Source organism: Pteropus medius, unplaced genomic scaffold, assembly GCF_902729225.1.
Source record: "Pteropus medius unplaced genomic scaffold, Ma_sr-lr_union100, whole genome shotgun sequence".
Classification (NCBI taxonomy): Eukaryota; Metazoa; Chordata; class Mammalia; order Chiroptera; family Pteropodidae; genus Pteropus; species Pteropus medius.
In genome coordinates this window covers 6,379,114-6,398,279 of record NW_024355206.1, presented here as the reverse complement: position 1 = coordinate 6,398,279, position 19,166 = coordinate 6,379,114, and the positions used below count along the sequence as shown (strand labels likewise).

The 19,166-nt window shown below is 62.2% G+C and overlaps 3 protein-coding genes and 1 pseudogene across 10 annotated transcripts in view; 1 reads left to right on the top strand and 3 right to left on the bottom strand.

Annotated features, from left to right (window-relative positions):
* IDH3A (isocitrate dehydrogenase (NAD(+)) 3 catalytic subunit alpha) overlaps positions 1–1,370 on the bottom strand; it is a 10,777-nt gene extending 9,407 nt beyond the window's left edge. The window contains exon 1 of the mRNA XM_039858329.1: positions 1,221–1,370. Coding sequence (XP_039714263.1) covers positions 1,221–1,247 — 27 coding nt within the window. The 5' untranslated portion in view covers positions 1,248–1,370. The remainder of the gene's footprint in view (positions 1–1,220) is intronic.
* On the top strand, positions 676–14,119 carry CIB2 (calcium and integrin binding family member 2). Of its 8 annotated transcripts, none has more exons than XM_039858416.1 (6): positions 676–796; positions 6,068–6,102; positions 9,824–9,935; positions 11,096–11,243; positions 13,034–13,229; positions 13,604–14,119. In XM_039858416.1, exons 3-6 carry the CDS (start codon positions 9,867–9,869, stop codon positions 13,623–13,625), a joined length of 435 nt encoding a protein of 144 aa, XP_039714350.1. In that variant the 5' UTR covers positions 676–796; positions 6,068–6,102; positions 9,824–9,866; the 3' UTR covers positions 13,626–14,119. The 8 variants fall into 8 exon arrangements, with proteins under 8 accessions (XP_039714350.1, XP_039714351.1, XP_039714346.1 ...); XM_039858417.1 differs by having other exon boundaries at positions 6,068–6,106; XM_039858412.1 differs by lacking the exon at positions 676–796 and adding an exon at positions 3,372–3,495.
* On the bottom strand, positions 8,868–8,986 carry LOC120599446 (uncharacterized; annotated as a pseudogene).
* LOC120599322 (SH2 domain-containing protein 7-like) lies at positions 13,699–19,166 on the bottom strand. The gene is made up of 6 exons (XM_039858328.1): positions 19,060–19,166; positions 18,908–18,997; positions 18,216–18,381; positions 17,770–17,982; positions 16,186–16,839; positions 13,699–14,912 (listed from the first exon to the last, which is right to left on the bottom strand). Exons 1-6 carry the CDS (start codon positions 19,164–19,166, stop codon positions 14,862–14,864), a joined length of 1,281 nt encoding a protein of 426 aa, XP_039714262.1. The 3' UTR covers positions 13,699–14,861.

Here is a 19,166-nt window from a genome sequence, read left to right as displayed (position 1 = left end):
CACGTTGATTATCAAAAGTGCCGCTTTAGTCTCTTATTCTGAAGGCTTCGTGTACCTGCCACAGATTAGGTCTTAAGTGTAAACTCAGTGATTAAGGGACCGGCTTCGGGTTAGACAATGACATGGAAGTCACATAGCTACTGATGCCCACGAGCCACCATCTGTTTGGTGACTCATTTGGATAAATGTGTCGATAACTAAAAAAGCTTCAGGTGTGTGTTCCTTCTGCAGGTGCTAGGTGCTTTCATATTTAATCATCAGACAACTCTGTGAAGCAAGTTAGGCATATTAAGGTTCAGAGATGTTAAGTAAATTGCTCAGGGTCACAGAACCAGTCGGTAGCACTCCAGGATTTAAACTGGAGACGCCTACGCTTCAGGGTAGAGCCTTATCACTAAATAACAGTACATGGGGATCTCGTTTAAAATGCGAACGAAGGAGGAGGAGGGTATCAAATTCTACGGAAAAAATTAAGTTGCTTATGGTACATTTCTAGGCGTGGTTCTTCACCGGTACCAGGAGGCGTGGGGGCCTCTTTTCCCTGCACCTATAATCTGTGCTGTGACCTTGGCCCAGAGCAGGCAGAATGGGACTAAGAACTGGGAACACCCAGACGGCCTGGTTTCCTCTCCCGTTCTGATACCGACTTCCTGTGTGACCTTGAGAATGACCTCTCAAGCGAGGCGCGCCACCCAGGAACCAAGGAGCCTCAGAGGTGGTCTGAGCCCTCTCCAGCCCAGGCATCGCAGCTGTCAGAAGGCAGCAGCTCTCCAGATGGCAGATTCTCACCAACGAGGTAAAGGAGCTGCTGGCCTCCCTCTCCGAGGGTTCAGGGGGCAACTCGCGGTGTAGAGCGCCCGTGTCCTTTGGAGGGGACGCAGCCACGAGGGCAGCCCGGGGAGTTGGGATGCGGGTCCTGGCAGGAAGCGGTCTGAGGTCCGCCACGGGACCCTGTCCGCCCAGCGCCGGCGGTCCGCGAGCGGACGCGGGAGTCCCGGCCATCAGCACCGAGCGGGCCCGGCCTCGGACCGTGCGGCTCGGTGCCGGGCCTGGGCTTGGGCCTGGGGTGCCGCCGGGAGCAGGGCCGCGCCCCCCTCGACCTTGACGCCATCCCCCTCGGGCGCGGCCGTCTGGGCTCGCGCTGCCCACACGCCACAAGGCCGCCTCCCCGTCCGGCCCGCCCGATCCACGCGATCGCCGCCCGTCCGCCCCGCGCTCACCTTGGACATCCACGCGGGTCCCGCCATCGCGTCCCTCTCACCGCGGCGACAGCGCTGCCGGAGTGCGCAGCCGCGCAGCCCGCGCCGGGCCACGCCCCCAAGAAGCCCCGCCCCGGAGCCCGCCCACTGGGACAGGCGCCGCCTCTGCTGGCCAATCGCCGGGCTCGTCTCCCGGTGACGTACGCAGCCACGACCCGGAAGCTGCAGGTTCGGATCTCCCCCGCGGACTGCCCCGGCTCCTCCTCCATTCATTGACCCACCGTTTAGATAGGACCCTGACTGCGCGCATCCTACATGCGAGGCGCTTGTTATTGACTGCCTTTTTTATTGCGGCCGTCGTAGAGGGGGTGAAGTGGTGTCTCCTTTCGGTTTCGATTTTCATTTTCCTGAAGGCTACTGTCTTGACCACTCCATTTTAAATGGCAACCCCTCCTCCCTAAGGTCTATCTCCCTTCCCTGCTTTATTTTTCCGTAGCATTTATCTCACCTCCTGACATACCATGCATATTTCACTTGTCGATTTCCTGTTTGTCTCCTCTCCCCGGGGGTAAATTCCAGGAGGACAGGATTTTTGTTGTGGTATGTTCTCGATGCCTATAGAAGCCTATAGAAGCGGTAACTACATGTCCCCCTGCCCTAGACAGGGCCCAGATATAAATCTACTCATTACTGGCTGCGTAACCTTGGGCGAATCACCTTCTCTGAGGTTATTTCTTCATCTGTGAATGGGATAATGACACCAAATCAACAGACTTAAGAGACGTTCATGGAATAACCATATTCAGTAAATGGGCACAGTGCAGGGAATCGACGCTTCCGTGCACCCCCTCCGTCCACCCTCCCTGCAAACAAACACACACGCTGTCCTCAGGGCCCACATCCAACATCTGGGAGCCGGGGAGGCACGTGATTTGGGATCAGAGGATGAGGCTGAGCCTTGCTTTGCCACTTCCCAGCTGGGCGGCACTAGGCAAGTCACTCTGCCTGAGCCCAGGGCTTCTAATCTGTAGCGTGGGAACTGTACCTTTTGACCTTCCTCACAGCATCGTGGTAATAGTTGGGGAGAGAGGGCCTAGTTCAGGACACTGGCAATAGCCATCAGAAAGGATTTGTTACAGGAGTTTTCTAGTCAGGTGGGTGCTTCTATTTGTCACCTTTGGGAGGAGGGGACTCCGGGGACCGAAAACATCCTCTGCAGAGATTCTGGCTTCTCTGCCCGGAGCGGCTGGAACGCCAGCGCACAGGGATGAGCGATCGTGAGGGGGTGTGGCAGCACAGCATCTGAACGCTGGCCGTGCATGAGCATGCAGGATCTAAGATGGGAAGAGGGAGAACTTTTGTGACAGTGACTGTGAGGTTTGGAAAGGCTTCAGTTTCCCCAACTCTAATATGGGAGAAAGGGGAAGTGCAGATGGGGACAGTCTTACGAAAGCCCGTTTCTGCTCTAAAATTCCACATTCTCTTAATTTCTGTTCACATATCCTGACTTCTTTCCCACGGCTGAGGCCCCTGTTCCACAAGGCCTGTATAAACGAGGGATGGGTAGCCGGCCTGAGTCTCCGGGCCGGGGCAGCAGCGTCCACACCACCTGTGAACTTGTAGATGCCCACATTCTTGGCCACCCCAGACCTAGTAAATCCAGAAACTAGAGGTGGAGCCTCCCGAGTGGTGAAGGCGACAAACCACCTACCTGTTTTAAAACATAAAGTCCCGGCCTCCTCTTCGGTCCGGTATGGTGGGGGCTGACCAGTGCCTGGGGCCAGCCGGGTTCTGCCGCTTCCCAGCTGTGGGACCCCAGGCAAGTTGCTGTACCACCGCAGCCTCAGTGACTTCATCTGTAAGATGGAGACACGCCTGTAGAATTGGCTGTCCTTGGGTTGGAAATAACACATGTGCGCTGGACCTCTTGGCGATTACATTTGCTTAAAAGCCTTAGAAAAGATCCCGGCCTTTGTCACAGTCTCTGGGCACAGTAAGTCCTTTAAATCATCTGAAGTTTCCCGTCTGCGTCCAAGGACTCAAAGCCTAGGCGAGCAAACCCTGTCCTCCTCCCGCCGTCCCCTTCTGCCCGCGGCCGGGCGCCCCCTGGCGGAGCCCAGCCGCGCCGCAGCCGGGGGCGGTGCCCTCCGCGCGCCCCGCCCACCGCCCGGGCCCCGCCCCGGGCCCCGCCCCCACCGTGGGAGGTGCCGCGGGATGCGCGCGGGGCCCGGCGGCCGCGCGCACCATGGGGAACAAGCAGACCATCTTCACCGAGGAGCAGCTGGACAACTACCAGGTGAGCCCGCGCCCCTCCCCTCGGCTTTCGGCCGCTGCCGCTCCCCCCACCCCCCGAAAGCCGGCTCCCGGGGTCACACCGGCGTCTGCCTTCACTCCGAGCGTGACCTTGGGCCGCGACTCCTCAGAGTCTTCGCTGCAGGGGAGACCCCCACATCCCGGGGAAGCGGCCCAGGAGAGCCCCCTTCTGTAAAGGAGAACGGAGCTGGGGTCCCGCCTGGCTTGGGAGTGAGCCCCGCAACGCGGTTTTAAGTTGGGAGCCTCTTGTTTATCCGTTGGGGTCTCTCCCTCTGGCTCCAGCCTGGAAGTACTCGGAGCAAGGAGGCCAGCCAGGCACTAGTCTTCACGGTCACCTCTCCCAGCTCCCTCGGGTCCCCAGCAGCCACCCCTCAGACCCTTCTAGGTCCTCTTCCTCAGGAGCCAGGGAGCTGCCCAGATGAGACCCCAATGCCCTCCCGCCCCTGCGCAACTCCCGCGGTTGCAGATGAAGCCCAGCCGAGGCTTGTCCCCCGAGCCTGGCCAGCCTGCCCGCCACCCACCGTGGTGCGCAGTCCCCCCACAGGCCAGAACCCCCGTTTCGTCTCTGCCGTGGGATGTCTCCCCTCCAGATGGCCACATCCTTCCAAGCCCCACTCCGATGCCTCCTTCCCGCTCCCCCAGGCAGAGGGCCAGACTGTTGTCACCTGTGTGGAGTGTGCTGTGGGAGGGATGACACCAGTAGGGTCTCCATAGTCGCATGCGTGTCGTTGGGGTGTCGGGCTCGAAGCGTGGGGCCTGTGATGTGGGCAGAGGGGAAAGGAAGGCCTCGCTCCTCCCGGAAGCCCCGGTCGTCAACGACAGAGTCCTCAGCCCCACGGGAGGCCCCAAGGAGTGCGGAGCCACATCTAGCAAGCGTGCTGGGTGCTGTGACTCACGTCCTGACCGTCGACCTCTGAGACATCACCGTGAGCTGGGTCGTTGGCGCCATTTTACAGAAGGGTAAACAGAGGCCGAGGAGCCGTTCAGGACCCTGCCCTGTCAGGCTCACCCGAGCATTTGAATCACGAATCTGAGGCTCAGTCTTTATGTCTGGGGGTGCTGCGCGTGCTTCTCGCCCCCAGTGTGGTCTCGTGAGGGGCAGGCAGCGAGTGAACGGTGTGCTGGCGGAGGGAGTGGGAGACCAGGAGGGAAGGGGCTCTTGCTTTGCCGAGAAGGTTCAGGAACAACGCAGGCCCAGAGGGGCCGGCAGGCGGCGTTCCACGTGGGGCACAGCGTGGGCGAGGCTCGCAGGTGGGCGCAGGGAGCAGGCAGACCTGGCTGAGTGAGGAGGAGCTGTGAGGGGGCGAGGAGCCTGGTGCCCACTTAGACCAGCCGGCCTTGGGTTCCCCTTCGGAGCCCGTGATGGGCTCGGAGCCTTGGCCAGAGCCCAGCTGGCCCCTGCCGGCCCTGCCGGGTAAGAGAAATGAGAACCGTGAAACCCGAGAGCCTCACCTCTCCCTCCCTCCGTCCAGCCCGCCGGGCCAGCCGGGGTGTCTGCAGATAACCCCAAGTTACCCGAGTGAGTGACGGCAGCATTTCGTGTCCCCCTCCCCGCCACAGGGGCCAGTGATTCCGAAGGTTCAGGTTTCCCAGACCCCTCAGCTGCTGTCCAGTGGCCACGCGTCCACTGAAGGACAAGTCCTGTAACTCGGCCTCCCCCAGGGACCCCTCCTCTGTCTCCACAGCCAGGGCCCTGGCCAGACCTGTCTCCCCCCGACTGGTGGTCTGACTACTCCCTTGCCGGCCCCTCCCTTCGGCCCCTCCCCTCCTTCCCCTCTGTCTCTTCCAACGGACACAATTCGCATCGCAGCTTTTTTCGTGGACAAAGAGTTGCAGTTTCCCCATCTATACGCTGAAGAGACAGTGCCTGTCCCCATAGGCTAGCGAGGACGATTAAACGACATTGGATATGCAGAGCCCCTGGACCAGGCCTGTGGCCATCGTGGGCAGTGGGTGTGGTTTTCAGCTTGGGCTGCACCTAGCAAGGACCAGAGTGGCTTTGAAAATGGCTGACGCCCTTGCCCCTGTCCAGATGGCACCAGTCCCTCCCCACAGTCTCTCCACTGCCTTCCCAGTGTGACTCGTTCATTCCTGTGGCTTCAGACACTGGGTAGATGCTGATCTTCCCCGCCCTGTGTGCCCAGAGCTCGGTCTCTGAGCACGAGGCTGCTGCCCGCGGCCACTCAGACTCACTGACGCGAGGCTCTCTTCTCGGGGGGTGAACTATTCATCCTCACTCCTGAATTGTCTCCCAGCCACTGCCCTGGTGACCCCACGGGACACCCACTGGCCCCTCAGATCGGAAGCAGCCAGCTCTGCCCCCTCCCAGCTCCCACGTCTGCACTCAGCCCCCTGGGCCAGGCCTAAAGTTTTAGGAGACGATTCCTCGACCCACTGGACAGCCGTCCCCAGGGGCGTGGGGCAGGGAGGGTGGTTGTGACTCCTCCGCCCCCAGCACCGTCCAGGGCTGCTCCCCGCACGCGCTGCCCCCCACGCGGGTCTGTGGAAGGAGGAGCCGGCCCACAGCACCACTGACTGTGCGTTTTCCTCCGCAGGACTGTACATTCTTCAATAAGAAAGACATCCTCAAGTAGGTGCGGCTTCCGTTCACCCCTTGGAGCGGGCAGGGCGGGGTGGGCGGAGGCTGGGGTCCGGGGCCCCCTCGTGGTGGCTGGGGAGGAGCACTCTCTGTGTCAGGAGCCAAGTGCAGGCTGCTGCGTGCACTCAGAATCACCCCCCACCCCCCAGGCCCACATCCCTCTGCCAGGGGCCTGGCTGTGCTGGGTGGTCTCAAGCACATTTCCATTTAACCCTCAGTGTCACCTTCTGACGGGAGAATCTAATTTCACCCCCTCTTTACTGATGGGACTTAGTTGGGCCAGTGCCACAGCCAGGGACTGAAGCCCTGGCCCCTGACTCCAGCCCCCTTGCTAGTTCTGTGCACCCTGGGACCTGTCAGAGGAGGGGTCCCTGATGATTGGACCGGGGATCCCTCAGCGCCTTCTGGTTCCAGTTCGGATGTCCCCCTGCTTCTGGGAGGTCCGAAAGACAGGGGCGTGGCGTGCAGCGCCCGACTGCCCGGGGCGTCCACCAGGCCCTCACCCTTCCCAACACAACTCCCGTATTGGGAGGGGCCTTGATGGGAAGGGGAGGGGTTGGCAGCCTGAGCACCCAGGGCCAGATGGTGAGTAGGAAAGCTGGCGCCTGCTCAGGCTATCAGGTGGCTCTGAGAGCCGCAGGTCTTGGGATCACTTTCCCCGGAGGCCACTGGGCTGGGGCGAGAGCCTGTCGCAGCTTCCCACGAGGGCTGGGCGGTCACTGCCCTGAGCACTGTGCTGGGGCAGGCAGTGTCCCTCGGCCTCCGTCTCTGCCCAGGCTGCTCTTCCTCCCTGTCACCTGGGTGGGCAGGGACACCCCGCTTCCACCACCTGGAGGGGCAGGGTGAGGGGCAGAGCCCCTCGGCCTGGGCATCGGCATCCCTGGGCCCTTGGCCAAGCTCAGAGCCTCCCTGGCCTCTGGTTCTTGTATAAAATGGATGGGCGGGGATCGTGACGTCCACCCCCGGGTCACTGCCAAGGGGCCAGGACAGCAGGCTCTGGGACTTGACGGAGGGGCCCCTGAGTCCCGCTGGCCCCGCCCAGGTGGGTCCCTGGATGAGCTGCACCCTGAGCACCGCTGGGTGTTGTCAGGAAAGCCGAGCAGTAGGTTCTTTGGTAGCTTGGGGCCCAGCCCAGTGATCCCAAGTCTCAGAGTCCCAGATAACCGCCAGGGACCGCTTCCCTCTGCCCCCTCCCCACCCCCTAGGTGGGTCCAGTTGCTCCCTCGGGGCCAGCACTTGCGCCCCCACGGCTGACCCTGAGTGAGCAGCCCCCCACTTCCTTCGTGTCGGTAAGAGCTCAGTGCCCTTACTCCACCCCCTCCGCCCCGGTTAGGGTTAGGCTGTGCTCCTGTGCCGCGTGGGCGAGCGGCCCGGCGTTTGCTTCTTTGTTACTTTGTCCTCTCTAACTTCCTCTGCCTTTTAAACACTTTGTATCATCTATTCTAGTTACTCTTAATTTTTTATTCCACGTGGGATACGTGATGACTGTAGAAAATTTAGGAAAATAAAGCCAGTCAAGAGAGGACAAAGAAATGACCTCTAATTCTCTTCCCCGGAAATAACGACGATTAACCTTTTGGTGTATTTAACCTAATTTCGGTATATATCATGCCACTGTTTCTTCCCGTTTGTGTGCATTTACAAAAAATTGGGGTCTCGTTGTTTTTTAACTCTCTTAAAATTTCTTTTCTTTAGGCAGATTGTATAGATAAGCAAACGGTCTCACCACGCCCCTAATTCATTTAGTTTGACATGACATTTCGGTTTTCCGCGTTTCACCATCATGCTAGCCTAGTGGTGAATATCCTGTGACACCGTGACACACAACCCACCCCTCTGGGATTATTTCTTGGGATAAATTTCCAACAGAGACTTCTGGATCGGAAGGGATAGACGTTTTTAAGGCTTTCGATTTTTATTGGTATCGAACCAACCTACGGGAGCCGTGTATGAGCTCCCGTCTTCTGTCCCCAAACCATTTACTAAATGTCCCAAGGGTCTCAAACTCAGCTATCTGTAGGGGCCAAGGTGCACTGCAGACAAACGAGCCATGCAGTACAGGGGGGAGGGGAGTTAGGACTGGGGTCTGCAGGGACACGTGGTCCTGACCCCCAGTTGGTTTTTGCCTCGGGGGTCAGGTTGTTGGCTGGGGTCAGGTTTCGTGTGTAAAATCTTTTCATTCGTAAGTGTTGGCAACTGCGTTTTAAATTATGACTTTAATTTAATTATCTCTACACGAAAGGTGGGCATGAATGTGGACCGCCACTTCCAGACGCTATTACTCGCAGACCCACGCCCATTCCCGTCGAGGGCCGCCTTGTCTGTGCCAGCGTCTGCTCCATACGGTTTTACTCATCATAGATCTAAACTGTGTTTTAACATCTGACAGACCAGTGTTTCCCCAGATGCCCTTTTTTCCAGGTTTGTCCCGCAGTCTCCTGCATTTATTCTTCCAAACAAACTTTTGAGTCGTGTTGGCAAGTTCTCACATAAATCCTTGGCAGAGTTAGATTAGGATCATATTCATTCCACAGAGAAATGAAGTGAGGGTCGTCACTGTCACAGGATTCAGCCTTTTCCATCAGGAGTAGAGAGCGAGTCACCTAACTCCCTGAATATTTTCTACCTTTTGGTCCAGCGTCATGGTTTTCCTTTACACGTTTCACATTTGTTTCATGCTTAGTTTTTTTTCGTTTATTTTAGGATTTTTTTTTTTTTTTTTTTTTTTTTATGTATTGGAATTAGTCTTTTTTAAACTCCTCCAGCGCCTGGTCTTCCTAGGTTGTCTGCCATCCAAGTACTAACCGGGCCCGACCCTGCTTGGCTTCTGAGATCAGACGGGATCGGGTGTGTTCAGGGTGGCGTGACCATAGACTCGATCTCTTTTTATGTCATATTTTTGAATAGGCTGATGCCGACGTGTAGAAAAACTAGTATAGAACAGCTGCTGGGCTCTTTCGCATTCAAATACTTTTCAAACGGATTACTTTTGTTTTTCTAGCAAATAATAATTTGCCTCCTCCTTGCCAATAGTTAACTATACCGTTTATTTTCTTGACTCACGACGTCGACTTTCACTCGTAATGATAATAGTAGGCATCTCGCTTTTATGAGGGTGTCTGCAGTATTTTAACGTACGTACGATTTGGGGAATTGATTCACGGTAGAGAGTGTCCTCAGCTTCTGCTTTAGTAAAGTTTGTTTCCTACTGACGAAAGTAATACTTTTTATTTTTATCGATAAATATTTTAGACAACTTGGAAATAGGTGAAGTAATAATAAGTCGAAGTTGACCTCTAGTTACCCCTGTCCACTCTCGCCTCACAGGCACCATCACTGTAAACGTGTGGCATATACTTGGTGTATCACTTTCCACAGGTTTTTCTGTGTCCATGAAGCCAACTAGTCATAACTGCAGCTAGAGAGTCGATCAGAAAAGTTGACCTCTTGAGACGTTCTGTAGTCAGACTTCCCCACACTGATCTACCCTCGCATCGCGGGAATAAATCCCACTTCGTCCCGAGGGCAGACTCTGTCAAGTGCCCCTGGCCTTGATGTCCTGGTGTGTTGTGTCACGAGATTTCGCACTCGTGTGTGTCGGTGCGGCCAGTCCGTTCTGGGTGCTGCCCGTGGGGCTCTTAGCCGCTGGCGGGCGCGGGCTGCTGGGGGCTGGGGTCGCCACCCCACGCACGTTCCCCCTGCCCCCTCGCAGGCTGCACGCACGGTTCTACGAGCTGGCTCCCAACCTCGTCCCCATGGACTACAGGAAGAGCCCCATCGTCCACGTGCCCATGAGCCTCATCATCCAGATGCCGGAGCTCCGGGTAGGTGAGGGCGGGCGGGCTGGGGGACAGGGCCCGCCCCTCTGCGTGGGGCTCGGCGGTTGAGTGGCCTCCAGGGGCTCACCGAGCCTCTCTTGGCCTCGGCTTCCTCACCTCGGCAAGGCGTGGGGCTGCCGTGACTGGTCCTGCCCACAGCGCCCTGGGCCTGCGTTGGCCGCCTGCCCCTTTGTCGGATGGCCAGCCCCCCGTGCTTGACAGTCCTGGTGCCTGCTTTCTCGGGTCCTCTCTCTCTCCCGCCTTGTCTGGCCGTGGCCTGTCATGCACGGTGGCCCACGGCTTCCCTCTTCGACTCCAGTGTGCACAGGGGTCACCCGGGGACCTGGTCAAAATGCCGGCTCGGGTTCCGAGGTCTGGGGGCCCGTGACCGTTCCCCAACAGGCTCCCGGGAGGGCCCGATGCCGCTGGCGCTCAGAGCACACGTGCGTTTGACGTGAAGGCTTCTTTCACGAGTGCCTCACCCACGACACACGTCAGATGCCCTCCGCCACGTGGCGCGGCACTTGGCACACAGCCCTCACGTGTGGCTCTGGGTTCACCTCATGGATCCATCCACCTGGGGCCTGTGTCCTGGCTGTGGCCTCAAGTCCTGAAGGACAGTGAGGCCAGGTGCGGCCCTGGGCAAGTGGCCAGCCTGGCCTGGACAGGGGCTTGCGAGCAGGCTCAGGGTCCCTGGAAGGTCTCGGGCGCTCAGGCAGGAGCCACGTGGTCATCTCTGAGCCTCCCGGGCCACCCAGGCTGGGCACAGAGTGGGGTGGAGGGCGACAGGAGAGATGGCCCTGAGTGACCTGAGGTCAGGGAGGGAGTCGGTGGCCGACGGAGGAGAATTCGCAGGAGCTGGGCGTTTGCTGGCCTGGGGTCCGATGGGCTCTCCGACTCTCGCCACTTGTCTCGTTCAGTGACAATGTGACATGACCTGACACAGAGCTCCTGCGGGCGCCGGCATCACACCTTCCCTACGGCAACTCACTCCGTCCCCTCACGGCCCGGTTAAGTGGGTGCAGTTATTATTTCCATTTTACAGATGGGGGAGCTGAGGCCGGGGGATGAGGCCACTCATCCAGCGTCACGTAGGCCGTCAGCTGTCCGGCCTGGAGCCCTCCGGTCCGCCTGGCCCCAGGCGATCGCTGTGGCTCTCTCTGCAGGAGAACCCCTTCAAGGAGCGGATCGTGGAGGCTTTCTCTGAGGACGGCGACGGGAACCTCACCTTCAACGACTTTGTGGACATGTTCTCCGTGCTCTGCGAGTCGGCTCCCCGCGAGCTCAAGGCCAACTACGCCTTCAAGATCTACGGTAACGGGGACGCTGTGTGGGGCGGTACTCGGCCCATCGGGCCATCCGGTTCCCGCCGGCTCAGCCCTGGAGGACAGTGGGACACCTGCGTCCCCAGTACGAGAGTGTCAGCCCAGCTGGGTGGCCAGTCACAACCAGGACACTGGGGATTTTGCGGGGTCCTGGGAGCAGATGGAAGAGGAGAGCCCCTGGACAGCGATGCCCGTGGGGGGCCACTGCAGGGCTGCAGGTGGGCCGAGCAGCTCTGTGCTCTTGAAGGGTCGCAGGCGTCCTGGGGTCACAAGGTGAGGCCTCAGCTAGGCACTGAGGCCCCCATAGGACACACTCTGGCCGAGGTGAGGCCACCTCACCTCACCCGGCCCTGGATCCGCCATTCCCCCTTTCCGGCCACCAGAGGGCGCCAGGCACCACAAAGTCCAGAGGCTTCACTCCCGCTGCGTCCAGTCCTCAGACAGTCCCCAGACAGGGACACTGAGGCCCAGGGAGGGGCGGGGACCCGTCCTTGACCAGAGGAGCCACAGACACACCTGTCCCCAGCATGTCGACCGCCAGGTACCAGAGGACTTTGGTTTAGACTCATCTGTGCAGCCACGTGTGTTTGCAGCTCAGACACAGAACCTGCACTGTCTCCCCACCACAAACCATGCCTGCTGCTCCATAAAACCCTGAATTCCGCACATCACCCCTCTAGTCTGGACCCTGTGGCCTTGCTCCTGGGCAGGGCTGTTTTCTGCAGAGAAAACACCGTGCAGAGCCGGGCGTAGGGGCCCGTGATGGGAGGACTGGGAGCCCTCGCGCGCCTGGCTGGGGTGGAGTGGGGGAGGGCAGCTGGGGGCCTGAAACCGCACCTTCTCACATAAAGTGGGCCCAGGATCCCATGTCACCAGCCCTGCGGGCGTCCAGCCAGCCCATCTGCCAGCAGTCTCTCCCCCAGAGCTTGCTGGGCACCCCGAGGACACCGATGTACCCTCCCCACGCTGCCCAGGAGTCCACAGTGCAGATGAATGGGGGCCACCTGCCAGGAACCTGGGCTCCGGGATGCGCCACTGACCAGGGACGTGACCCCCGCAGGTCACTCGCCCTTTCCAGTGTCGTGTCACCTGTGCAGAAGGGACCCTAGTTGCACCCGCCTTGTTTTGAGAATGAAATGAGCTGGAGCCTGCGACACTCACTTGAGCTGTCACGTCGGGTTTGGCCAGTGGGCGGGGCACTCAGGGCGGGGGCCCGTAGGTCTAGGAAGCTCCCCCCAACCAGGAGGGGATGTCGAACCAAAGCGGGAGGAGGAGCGAGGTCTGCTGGACGGGTCGATGGGAAGGGCCCTCCTGCGTGACGGCCTGGTCCTTGGGTCGGGCGGGCAGCAGGAAGGTAGGGTCGCTGTGCCCAGCCTGTGTCGAGGGGCAGCGCCAAGCCATGCTGCCCGCTCTGTGCACAGAAGCCGGCCGTGGGGGCCGCCCACGGAGGGGCCCGTGCGTCCCCGACCGCGAGTCTGGCTGGGGACCAGAGCAAATGGGAGAGCTGAGAAAATTGTCTTAGCATCACGCAGGCCTGGTCACCGTCCCCCAGGCAGCCCTCTGACCTCGATGCGGCCACTCGGCCTCTCTCGCCTCGGTTTCCTTAGCTCTCGAGGGAACACGGGGTCAGATTCCCAGGAGGCCTTGGATTTGGACGGCTGAACTGTCCCAGGAGCCGGCGTCCCCAGAGCGCGTGTGGGGAGGCTGCCGGGTGTACACGTGTGACCACTCGGAGGTGACACAGCCCTGGCCTGAGCGTCCCTGCCCCCCGCCCCGCAGACTTCAACACCGACAACTTCATCTGCAAGGAGGACTTGGAGCTGACGCTGGGCCGGCTCACCAAGTCGGAGCTGGACGAGGACGAGGTGGTGCTCGTGTGTGACAAGGTCATCGAGGAGGCCGACCTGGACGGCGACGGCAAGCTGGGCTTCGCCGACTTCGAGGACATGATCGCCAAGGCCCCTGACTTCCTCAGGTGCCGCCGGGGGCTGGCTTGGGAGGGAAGCTGAGCGCGGGGGCCGCAGCTCACGTCCTGGCCTCCCGGGACCCCACGCAGGCCGGCCGTCACCGCCCACGAGAACAGAGGTGCCCGCAGGCCCTGTGCAGCCAGGGAAGTCCCCTGTCCCCTGCAGGCCGAGGGCAAAGACCTGGGGCCTCCGGTGATGTTGGGGTGGGACTTGGCACGGCCGGTCCACGAGCCTGCCTTCCCTCGGCGTGGGCCGACTGCGTCCTGCGTCCCCCAGAGCTGTCGGGGCCGGGCAGGGCCGGGCAGGGCCAGGCTGGCTTTTCCCCGACAGGCCCTGTAGCCCCAGCCCAGGCCTCTCACGCTCTCCCGCTCTTTCTTTCCAGCACCTTCCACATCCGGATCTGAGGTCACTGCCGAGGTCGCAGGGGCCCAGAAGCCCACCATCCTGCTTTGCTGTCTGTCTAATCGTGACCTCCAGGCTCCCAGGACTGGCGCCGCGGCCTCCGGGTTTGCACCCACGAACATTTCCTTGGCCCTATCAGCAAAAAATCCTGCAGCAGGGAAGGGGGTGAGGGGCGGGGCCTCCCCAGGCCCACAGCCCCGCCCTCTGTCCCCTGACCTCCCTGTACCATGGCCCTCTCCCCATCAGCAATGGTCCCCGGGAGGGGAAGGAAGAACACCTAACGGGGGTGGGTCGTACAGACTTGTCACAGTTATAGAGACACCCAGGCCGCCCAAGGCGACGTGGGGGAAAAACGAGAGAGAACGGGGTTACCGAGCTATGCAATCTTTCTCCACGCCTCGCCGTCCCTGTCCCCCCTTCCCCGCCACGTGCAACCCTCGCTGGTGTGTGCCGCCCACAGACTCGTGAACTCCTGGTAGTAAAAGCCTTTCCTGTCCCCGTGCCGTGTGTGTCTGCATTAGGACATGCTCCCCGGTCCCTGTCCCCCTGGGCCTGGACCCACCGCCCGCCGTCACCTCCGGGCTGGCGCCGCCTCCCCGCCTCGGGCCCTCACGCCTTTCGGTGCCTGTTGTCAGGCGAGCGTCGTGCCCCTGCCCCCCGTGACGGCACTAGTTCCCGTGAACATTTGTGGGCGCCCGCCCTGCGTCAGGCCCAGGCTGGTCGCCGTACGTAGTCCTGACAACCCCAGAGGCCTCTGGAGGGGGCGCTCCCCGCCCATGGGGATTGAGCCAGCTCTGCCTGGGGCAGGGCGGGGAGCAGCAAGCTGTCCCCTGTAGGGAGGTGGGGACATGGGGAAGAGGGCCCGTGGGACAGAGGAAGGGGATCCAGGCCGAGCAGCCTGGCCTGATGGTGGCCATAGGCCAGGCGTGTCCCCACATCCAGAGCTGGTGCTGGGCAGGGCCCTCGGGGCTCCGGAGGTGGGCTGCCTGCTGGGCCAGGGTCTCGGAGGGGAGGGCGTGAGTCGGCTCCTCTGCGGCCTTGATCTCCTTCCCCGGTGGGTGACAGGCCCTGGGGGACCGGACGCAGCCCGAGCAGCAGGCAGCCAGAAGGCCCGTCTCTGAGTCCGGCTCTGCCGCAGGCTGGGGGGTCTGACGGGCTGGGGGCCACCTTCCGGTGAGCTGGGCGTCCCTGGCTGCATGACCGGAATCCCGGGCTGTGGGCTGCTGGAAGCCAGGCCCTCAGGCTCGGTGCTTCTTGTCCACAAAGAAGAACCTCCGGGGCTTGTCAGGCTGCACGGAGGGACAAGACGCTGCAGCCAGGGCCCCTGGACAGGGCAGGGTGGCCGGGTATGGGAGGTCCTTCGGCATGGGGGGCGGGGGGACCGGTGGGCTTTCCACCAGGCCCCCTTCCCTCCCCGGAGGGCCCTGGGGCCCCCTAATCCCCAGAGCTCTTTGCCTAGCCAGGTCCTGGGACGCAGGAGTGCCCTCGGTGTAGTGGGGTGGGGCTGTCCACGGCGCCACCAGGGACCAGGCAGGACGGGGCTTCGCAGCCGGGGCAGAAGCAGACACGAGATGTGGCTCCTGTGGTTCCTGGGGCTGACCGCCCACAGTCCCAGGAGGCCGCCCCGTCCCGGGCGTGTGGGCACAGCCCGGCCCCTGGGGCAGCTGCCAGAGCTTCCTGTGAAGTCCCCTTAGCTGGGGGCAGGTTTCACTGTTCAGACCGGAGAGGTCCGCATGTGCCGAGGCCTGGGGCTGTCCCCATGGGGTGCACCCTCCCTGCTCATCCGCCCCAGCTCTGGGCAGAGGTTTCGGGGCTCAGGAGGGAACCGCTGAGCAACCTCCCCCCCGTCGCCATTCTGCTCCCCACTTCCCCCCTCCTCCTTCCTTATCAGAAACCCTCAGTATAGCAGCTCTGTTCACTGGAGCCATCCCGGGCTGTGTCCTGAGCACAAGCAGCTGTCCAGCAGCATCCTCTGGGCAGCCGCCCCTGGACACAGCTTGAGGACCAGCCACTCTACAGATGAGGGACTGGAGGTCCCGGGCAGTGTTGCTACATAAGAATGCAGAATGCCCAGGTAACTTTGAGTTTTCGAATAATTGAAAAATGATTGCAGTCCTTGGGACGTACTTGTGCTTGGAAAAAAATTACCGGTTGTTTATCTGGAATTCAAGTTAACTGGGCTCCTGGGTTTCATCTTGCTAAATCTGCCATCCTTCAATTGCCAGGGAAACCGTCTTGCCCAAAGCCACATGGCCCGGGAGTGGCTGAGCCCTGACAGGTCAGACCCGGAGCCAAGACCCCCTGCAGCAGCCAAGAGGGAGGGACAGGGAGGGACAGGGAGGGACAGGGAGTCAGGCTCTGCTGCAGAAAAAGACCTCAGAAGGACCTGGAAGCCTCCATCTCACACCCACGTCTAGGGCAGCCTCTCCCACCGCCTCGAAGCACCTGTCAGGGCTGGGAAGTTCTGGGCGCCTTGGGGCAGGGGCGGCGACCAAGGCCATGTCCCTTCTACCGCCAGTTGTCCCCTCAGGGCCGGCAAGCACCCAGCCCCCCCGAACCCACCTTTTGCGTCCGCCCGGCGTCCCTGCTCTTGGCTGCTGGGATTAGTTCATAAGCGTTCCTGGGCTCCGGGAGCTCGGGGGTCCCCTCGTAGCCACAGTCTGGGGATCTCGACAGCTCTCTGCATGTGAGACTGGCCCCAGGGTAGGGGGGCCGGGCAGAGCCGCCCCAGTGGACTGGGATCTGCTGGTAGGCGCCTTGGTCGGCCGCATCCCCGGCCTCCTCCGGGGCTGCTGTCTGGACGAGTTCGTAGGCGTCTGCACAACGGCCTTGGGAGCAGGGCTGGGCCCTGTGGCGCAGCTTCGGAGACCCCTGGCTCCAGGAAGCAGCCGAGGGTCCCAGAGCCTCAGAACCAGGGGGCAGGAGGAGGCCCCAGGAGGTGGGAGACACTGCAGGGCCCCGGCCTGGGTCCCCCGCAGCGAGGGCAGGCGCGCTCTGGCCCCCGTCGAGGGGGCTCCTCGGGGCCTCCTTGCCTGGGGAGCAGGCCCGGCTGCCCGCCGGCCCCTGCCCCTGCTCGCCGGACCCCTCCGCACCCCGCCCCAGCCGCATCTGATTCCGCTTCCTCAGGTCCGCGTAGACGACGTTGCTGGTGCCTCCGAAAGACTCGTCCAGAAGGGAGGCGCTCCTCTTGGGGAGGGGGGGCACCTCGATGGGGACCTGGAGGGAGAGGGACAGAGCCTCGAGGAGGTCGTCGGGTGAACCGAAGCTCCGCTGAGCCGAGACCCGCCTCTTGGCCTCGGTTTACCCGACCGTCCCATGCGGGGTGGCCACGGCTAGCGGCCGCGCGGGACTGAGCACGGCCTTGCGGTGGCATTCCGAGTCTGGGGTCACCAGCGGTCCCCCCGCCCGAGCCCATGCTGCCTCCGGGGCGGCCCTCAGAACGGCCCCCCCAAGCCGATCGTGCGTGTCCGTCCAGCAGAGGCAGGGCAAGTGCGTGGAACGCCCCACGCCGCCCCGCGGGGGGCCATACGCCACAGGGAGCAGGCGACCACACTCCGCCCCACGGTGTGACGAGGCCGCGGTGACGTTGGGGACAGGGACGGGGACGTGTCGCGGGGGAGCGCGCCGTCAGGCCTGAGCGCGGAGCGGAGGTGGGGAGGGGGCTGTGTCCACGGTTCGGGTGTCCTTCTGAGGTGACAGCGACGCAGAGAACGAGGTGCTGTGAGCGCGAAGCGTGGCTGGGAGGAGCGCGCGGGCGGCGGGAACGGCCAGGCGAGGCCCCGGCGCGGGGTCGGACCCCGGGAGCCGCCGTGGAAGAGAGCGAGGCCTTGACTGACAGGCCCCCCGCTCTACAGTTTACAGAGGGACTTCCGGCGTTTCGCATCCGTTCTGTCATTGACGGCTCGCAGGAACCACAGGATCGGTAAACCGAGGCTCAGAGCGACGATGGGACTTACCTGAAGTCACCCATCTAGAAAGGCCAAGCCAAGGTGTGACCACATCCAGCGGCCAGCGGCAGGCCTGGCACAGGCGAGCCACCTGGCGGCCCGGCTGGGCGGGTGCCGCTCTGGGCATGGCGCTCACCCGCTGCAGCCTGAGGCATGGCGTGGCACCCGCCACCCCGGTCTGGCGCCCAGGTCCCCTCACCTCCATGCTCTCCTCCCCCGACACGTTCTTGGGACGCCCGTCCGGGTTCTTCCTCGTGGGCAGGAAGGACACCTGGGGCTTCGGCGGGGGGCGGGGGCTGGCGGCCCTGTCCGCAACCTCCGTGGTGGACACCATGGCCGGCGGCTTTTCCAGGCCCGGGCTGGGCTGGCGAAGGCCCAGCGTGATGGCATCGTACAGGTCATTGTCCTCTGGCTGCGGGCGGTAGGGGCACAGCAGGCGTGTGGTCACACACCCCCTGCCGGCGAGCCCGCCCGCCAAGCTGGCTGGCGAGGGACTGACACACACCCACCAGGTCCCTGAGCTGGGGGGACACACGGCCTCCCCTTCGTCTCCCCTTCGCGAGGGACCCGGGCGGCAGTGGATGGGGAGGAAAAGGCACGTGGCCCCCGCCTGCCACCCCTGCCCCGGGGAAGAGGCGTGCCTACCCGGGGACAGGCAGCAGCCAGCGTCTCCCCAAAGGGCTCAAATTGCACATCCTGGTAATGCCGCACCAGCTCGGCCAGGCTGCCGTGGCTGCGGGTGTCCCCCGAGACGAGGTAGCGCCGGTTTGAGAGCTGGGTGATGACGAAGTGTCGGCAGCGGTCACCCCCCCTGCAACACAAGCGCTTGTGGCCTGAGGCTGCTGATGATAAATACAGAGTGAGGTCCCCCCCAACCGTGCCCTTGTCCGAGGCAGCCTCGCTGGTCCACCCTGATCCCCCACACTGCTGGCAGGTGGAGTCCAGCTCCCGTGCCCACCCACGCCGGGCACCCCAGGAGCCGCGCCTCTGCACCTGTGCCCATGCAGTCCCCACTACCGGGGATGCTCCCCAGACCCCAGCCGCACCTCCCCTCTGCCTAGTTCGCTGCTGCTCTTCCTCGATGCTGGGCTCGGAGCGTCCCTCCGGGAAGCTTGCCCCAACCTCTCATGGCAACCCCCTCTGACAGCTGGGTCTCCATCCCAGCAAATGGCCAGCACCCCTCAGGAAATGTCTGGCAGGCACGGGGTGCATGACAGAGGGAGCCAGGGCCCTGCGAGAGCCGGGCGTCTAGGCTGGTGGGGCCTCCAGGCTTATCTGCAGGGCTGGTTCCAAGAGCCCGAGCCGGCCAGGCCCCCGCAGAGGGCTCCCTCTCTTACCTGTAGGACAGGATGTAGCCGGTGGCCCGGTCACTGAGGCGGATGAGGAAGGAGCCAAGAGCTTTGTCCCCGAGCAGCTGCTCCGTCTGCCTGGGCAGAGGACATGCCATTAGCTGGCGCCTGTGTGGTTACGGCAGCAGGAATAGCCTTACCTGGACCAGCCTCGGCGTTTAGGTTTGTGGGGCCCTTGCTCAGGACCACCGTGCAAGGTGGCGTAGGGTGTGCACTGAACGAGCGTCCCCGTCTGCAGCCTGGTCAT

Coding starts and splice junctions, on each gene's coding strand:
- LOC120599322 (XM_039858328.1), bottom strand. CDS start 19,166: ATGACCAGGCTGCAGACGGGGACGCTCGTTCAGTGCACACCCTACGCC. Junction 17,983..18,215: donor TGGCTGCTGCCTGTCCCCGG/GTAGGCACGCCT, acceptor TACCGCCCGCAG/CCAGAGGACAATGACCTGTA. Junction 14,913..16,185: donor ACGCCGGGCGGACGCAAAAG/GTGGGTTCGGGG, acceptor CCCTCCGTGCAG/CCTGACAAGCCCCGGAGGTT.
- CIB2 (XM_039858420.1), top strand. CDS start 4,231: ATGCGTGTCGTTGGGGTGTCGGGCTCGAAGCGTGGGGCCTGTGATGTG. Junction 9,936..11,095: donor TCCAGATGCCGGAGCTCCGG/GTAGGTGAGGGC, acceptor CTCTCTCTGCAG/GAGAACCCCTTCAAGGAGCG. Junction 13,230..13,603: donor AAGGCCCCTGACTTCCTCAG/GTGCCGCCGGGG, acceptor CTTTCTTTCCAG/CACCTTCCACATCCGGATCT.